This window comes from Leopardus geoffroyi, chromosome A1 (genome assembly GCF_018350155.1).
Source record: "Leopardus geoffroyi isolate Oge1 chromosome A1, O.geoffroyi_Oge1_pat1.0, whole genome shotgun sequence".
NCBI lineage: Eukaryota > Metazoa > Chordata > Mammalia > Carnivora > Felidae > Leopardus > Leopardus geoffroyi.
This window is the reverse complement of record NC_059326.1, coordinates 174,764,147-174,770,092: the sequence shown is the minus strand read 5'-3', so window position 1 is coordinate 174,770,092 and position 5,946 is coordinate 174,764,147. Positions and strand designations below refer to the sequence as shown.

At 46.9% G+C, this 5,946-nt stretch overlaps 1 protein-coding gene across 1 annotated transcript; it reads left to right on the top strand.

Moving 5' to 3' along the window:
* The first annotated feature begins 4,404 nt into the window (after window positions 1-4,404).
* LOC123581635 (NADH dehydrogenase [ubiquinone] 1 alpha subcomplex subunit 1-like) lies at window positions 4,405-5,725 on the top strand. Its single transcript, XM_045447835.1, has 2 exons — window positions 4,405-4,446; window positions 5,347-5,725. Exons 1-2 carry the CDS (start codon window positions 4,405-4,407, stop codon window positions 5,599-5,601), a joined length of 297 nt encoding a protein of 98 aa, XP_045303791.1. The 3' UTR covers window positions 5,602-5,725.
* Window positions 5,726-5,946: the final 221 nt, after the last annotated feature.

Sequence of the window (5,946 nt, the reverse complement as noted above, 5' to 3'; positions counted from 1 at the left end):
GACCGAGAACCCATTCCTGCAAATCTGTAGCTCTTTGGCCTGAGGTGACTGCCTGCCACCGGAGCAGAATCACAAGTGACTGGCTGATGTGGGGCCTGAATCCTTCAGTTGCCAGGCCAGAAGCAGAGTAAGTGGAGAGGAGTCAGTCTGAAACTCACGCTCAAGTTACGGGGCTAATTTTGGGGCCAGCAAACTTGGGACAAGCCCTTTGCTAGACCTCACGTGGATGATGCCGCGAGTGTGCCGCCGCCTGAGATTAGTTCAGGCTTGAAAGAAACTTCTTCTGGGGAAAGGAAAATTTTTAGATTTCTCAGAAACAGCTCCCTCTTATAAGGAGAAATGAAAAGCTAAAATTAAACTACCTCAATTATATGGCTGCTAAACTGACTTATGAAACTCACAGACGACTTTGTGCAATTACCCGCACCCATGGAAGAGTCTTTGCAAATCTCCACAAGCAGCAATATCCTGGGAAGACCTTGGCCGCCTCCAGCCCCGGGGCTGAGCAGCTCTTCCCCTGGCGCGAAGGCCCTGGGGCAAGGTGTCCAAAGGAAATAAATCAGAAATTGATTCCTGAAGAAAAGGCGATCTCTGAGCTCCTCCAGGGGATGGTGTCATTTCCCACTCAGTCAAGATTCAGCCTTGCCTCTTTGTAGGAGCACCGGCCTCAGTTTTTCCTCATTGCCTGGCATTCCCTTGCTGCTCAGGCATCATCGGACATATCAGAAAAATTATTAAAAGAGAGTCCAAATTGCACAGGAGGTCATCGAGAGGTCTTCACAGCCCTGGATGCAATATCCCCAACCTGGAAATGGTCTAGAAGTCCATCAACAGGAGACAAGAATACATAACTATGGAGCACCACACACGTTCATATGAAGGGTGTCAAGGTATATGGATAAATATCAGAAAACACAATCTTGGATTACGGTAAAGGAAGTTCACGATGACGCCTGGAGTTTGCTACCATTTAATTAAGACAGTGTTACTTCTGGGTTCTTACCAATGGAGTAAAAGTACAAAAACATGCACAGGAAGGATATACGCTCACTTCGGTTCGAATGTTTTCTCTGGGGAGGAGAGTAAATGGGGCCAGAAGCGGCACCTTGGAACTTCAGTGCTGTGATGTTTTATTTGCAAGAAAAGGTTAAGAGATGCGATGTTCCATTGGATATCTGAGTGTTGGCCAAGCTGAGTTGTCTTCTGCCCAAGTGTTCATTACGTTAGTCTATGTACTTCTGTTAATGTTACAAATATTTCATAAAAAGTATTTTTTTCAAGAGGCGATCAGGTCTCTTTTTCCTGATAATGGTCAGAGGTTAGGCCATGTGTATGAATTAAGTCAAGAAGGGCTTACTGGTCTGACTCAACAGGAAGTGTGGAGGGTGGAACCACGTATCTGACAGCTGGACCATGGGGTAGACAGCAGTCTTTGCACGGTGAAAGGGACAAGCAGTGGATTTGGGGTGGGCAAATCCAGAGGGAGTGCCACACACAAGAAAAGGCCGGCAGGCTGGGGAAGGGCGGAGACCCCCAAAGCACTTTCTGGTGGGATCAGTGTAAGAGAGGATCACATTCAGTGGATCCCAAGGATAAAACTGGGCCAATGGTTCTGAGTGCTGGTCATAGGCTTGCAATTTCACGGACCACTGTCTTGAAAAAATGGTGAGTGTTGGCAACCAGTGTGTGTGTGTGTGTGTGTGTGTGTGTGAGTGGGATGGGGGGCAGGGATGCCAAGTGAAATAATTAGCAGGAAAAAAACTACCATCTCTTCTACTCTTATTTCATTTCTAAAAAAGAAAGGTTATTTTTACATCAACAAATTAGGAAGAACATGGTAAAAAAAAATGGCGTGTAATTCCCATTGAACAAATGTAGGCTTATGGTGGAGTCACTCATGGACCCTCTTTTAATTTTGCCACATGAGAGTGAAAGTTTTGTCCCCTGCTGCACTTGTCCATGGGCCAACTGTTGAGAAGTATCATGAATGGTTTGGTAATATAGAAGCAAAGCTTTGGGTGGGCAAAGAGGCAGGATGGGATGCTGGAAAGGCCAACTGGGTCAAGGCTATGAAAAGCCTTGAATGCCAAGCCAAGGGATTCAGAGGCCCAACTCAGAAGTGATATTTCCTATGAAGTTTTTCCTGATAACTTTCCCCACCCCTCACAAACACCCCCTGCCAACTTCTAAGACCAATGACTCTTTGTCTTGGGTCCCTCCCAACACTATTCAGACTTCAGTTGAGTGGTGTTGCCTTGTTTGTTGATTCATCTGTCTCCCTCTCCACCTTTGGGGATCCTAGACACCCAGAATGGTGTCCTGCCTATTTTGTATCACCAGCACCCAGCCCAGCAGATGGATGAATGGATTACCCAATATACGAAAATATGAACGAGTTAAGGGAATGGATTAGGCAACCTCTAAAGTTTAGCTTGAAGTTTAAAAAGATTGGCTAAGCATGATGAAGTTTTAAAGTACCCAAGTTTGGGGGCGCCTGGGTGGCGCAGTCGGTTAAGCGTCCGACTTCAGCCAGGTCACGATCTCGCGGTCCGTGAGTTCGAGCCCCGCGTCGGGCTCTGGGCTGATGGCTCAGAGCCTGGAGCCTGTTTCCGATTCTGTGTCTCCCTCTCTCTCTGCCCCTCCCCCGTTCATGCTCTGTCTCTCTCTGTCCCAAAAATAAATAAACGTTGAAAAAAAAAAAAAATTTTAAAAAAATAAATAAATAAATAAATAAATAAAGTACCCAAGTTTGACTCCTGACTATTTCTGCCTCACTATGTGACTTTGAGCAAATGAGTTGACATGACTGTGCCTCAGTTTCCTTGTCTGTAAAACGGGAATAAATAAACAATCATAATGGCACCTACAGTGTTATAATGAGAATTAAGTAAATTTATATAGGTAAATCACCTCATGTGACTCACTAGTGTTAGCTACTTTTATTATTAGAATAGTAGTATTATCTCCATGTCCCTCCTGAGGGAAACTGAGGCCAAAAAGTTAATGAGCTCGTTAAACACCTGCAGCTGAAACCTAATTCCTGTGACTCCAAGCCCACCTTCCTCCCACCTTCTCTTGATGTGCCATTGGCCTAGATCACTGTGGATGAAATGTCTTTGCCTTTCTACCAAGAATCTTCAAAACTGTGCTTTCTAGACTGTTCTTGGAGAGTAGTGAAACAGTCGCAGGCCTTCAGAGAAAGGTGCCACCAAGTTGACTTCCATCAGGAGCCAGGGACTTACAAAGGAAGATCCTGTTTGTCACTGAGGCTGACATTTATTGAGTAATGACTACATACCAGATAGGGGATTGGCAAACTACAGTCCATGGGCCAAATCTGGTTTTGTAGAGCTGGTGAATTAAGAATTTTTTTTTTACACTGTTAAATGGTTAGGAGCAATCAAAAGAAACATAAAATTTTATAAACATTACAATTGTATGAAATTCAAATTTCGGTGTCCATAAATGAAGTTTTATTGGAACACGGCCATACCCAGTCCTTGGCATATTGTTGATGGCCACTTTAGGGACAGGAAGTCTGAAAGATTTTCTATCTGGCCCTTTGCAGAGGAAGTTTGTTGAGCCCGGTGCTGGAAGGGGGCTTTCCCTGGGTTACTCACTCAGTCTTCAGGACTCCATGTGGAAGAAAGAGGCAAGCATGCCAAACCTTGTTTGCCCCTGGGAAACAGACGTTCATGGGGGGGCAAGTAACCACATGTGTAATATCAGAATGGGGACACGATTGCTCCACTGCTCACAAAGAAGGAGTGACCATTTCTCCTTTTGGTGAATTCTTCCGAAGACTCATCAGCCTCTTCACTCTTCTCAAAGAAAATTAAATGACTTTAAATGGATCTTTCTATTCGAGGGACCTAAATTAGGTGGAGAAGGGAGGACGTCTTTGCAACAGAAGAGGGGTGGTGGTCAGAGCCAGAGGAGGGTGGTAACGGTCAGGCAGACAAGCTTCACTCTGAGTGGTCACTAAGGGGCTCAGCGTTCAGGACGTGGGCTTGAGAGCACTCTGGAGGCAGAGAGCCCTGGAGGATGGCAGAAATCCACGCTACTGGGAAGGAGCTCAAGAAAAGGCTTTGTCAGGACCAGGGTCCTTCCCACCCGGGGTCTTGCTTCTGCCTTGAAGTTCTCGGCTTCATCCTGAAGCTGCAAAGACCTTCTGTTTTACAACTTCCACCCCCACCTGTCACCCCAGAGTCTGAGCAAGGATTCCCTAAGCCTTCCCAAATAATGGGGAAGAGAACCTTCCAGAAGGCCAGATTGTTTTCCAGATTAGAGAGATGAGAGAGAGCCAGGCTGCGCCCTTAGACAGTAGAGACACCGTTGGGAGTTTGACACGTACTGTCCCACACACCCACAGGGCAGTCTGTCGAACGCGACCATGTGGCAGAGATGGCCCGGCGTAGAAATCACTACCATCAATTTTTGTACAAGGTGGGACAGGCGCCCAGAGGATCCTGGTCGTCTTCTCCTCGGTATCAGAGATTCAGCAAGGCAGGGAGGACTGGAAGAATCCAGAAGGAAGGCCCAGGTGGTGAATATGAGGGTGGCCTTTCCAGGTAACTAAGCGTAGAAGCTAACATTTCTCCACGCTTCCTGTATGGCAGCCATATAGCTCCAAGCCTGGTGGGCATTTGTTTACTCAAATCTTGTCACCCTGCGAGGCCAGCGCAGTTCATTCTTGTTAGTCGTGGCAGTTTCGTTCCACAAATTCCCCACCAACACTCCGAATTCATGAGTTCTGAACCACTGCTCCCAGGGGAATCACAAGGTCAGGGTCGTGTAAGCCTCTGCTCACAACATTTCTGTCAACCAGTCAATACATAACCTTGTTTCATGTGTCTCTGCTTAAAGACATTTCATTGAATATGTTGCTGATCCGTCAACACTCAACCCACGGCCAACAGCACTGGAACTCCTGTCTGAATGAGTCTTCGTGAATGATCATGAAACACCGCAGGTATTCATTTCGGGGTCACAGGTCATTGTACGCCAGTGGCTGAATCCGCAAGTATGGAGTTCATGAGTCGTGAGGACCAATTGTACTATTAGATCCCTGTTTTCCAGACGGGGAAACTGAGGCATAGAGAGGTGAAGCGCCTTGCCCCGTGTCTCCCCGGTAAGCGGGAGAGCCAGGATATGCACTCAGGCACTGATATAACCTCTGGACCACGCTGCTCACTTCTCTCATGTGCCCATGGATGTGTGTGAGGGGCAGCAGGTGGAAGGGACAGTATACACGTGCTGTGGGCAGATCTAGCCAAGCGGGGAGACTCAGAGTTCCCACCTCATGGGATCGGGTTTAAAGGAGGTAATGCTTGGGGTCACCTTTAGGGGGCCGGGAAGGAGGGGCTTGTTCCTGGCAGCCGCAGCGCGATATGGTTCGAGATTCTTCCCGGGATCGGCGTCATGGCCGTGTGCTTGGTCATCCCCGGCATCGCCACTGCGCACATCCACAGGTTGTGTAACGGGGGCAAGGAAAAAAGGGTTGCCTATTATCGGTATCAGTGGAGTTTGATGCAAAGAGACGGGCGCATCTCTGGAGTTAATCGTTACTATGTGTCAAAGGGTTTGGAAAACATTGATTAAAGAAGCCTTTTCCTGACCAATGAAGATTAACTCAGTTATGCTCATCTGCCCTTTCTAGAAGGTTATGCAGTGTATCAACGTAGTACATAATAAAAACAAAAAAGTAAAATCAAAAATAAAAAAAATAAAAAAAAAAATAAAGGAGGTAATGCTTAAGGCAGCACAGCGCACACGCAATACTTGACAAAATGGTAACCCCACTCCCCACAACACACGGAGACAAGACTCAGCCTCAGACAACCCCTACAGACCGCACACGTGGCATGTGATCTGAGACTAGATGTAGCTGTACATCTACATCCTGTGTCCAGGAAATCCGACTAGAAACTCGCCAGACACCCAGGA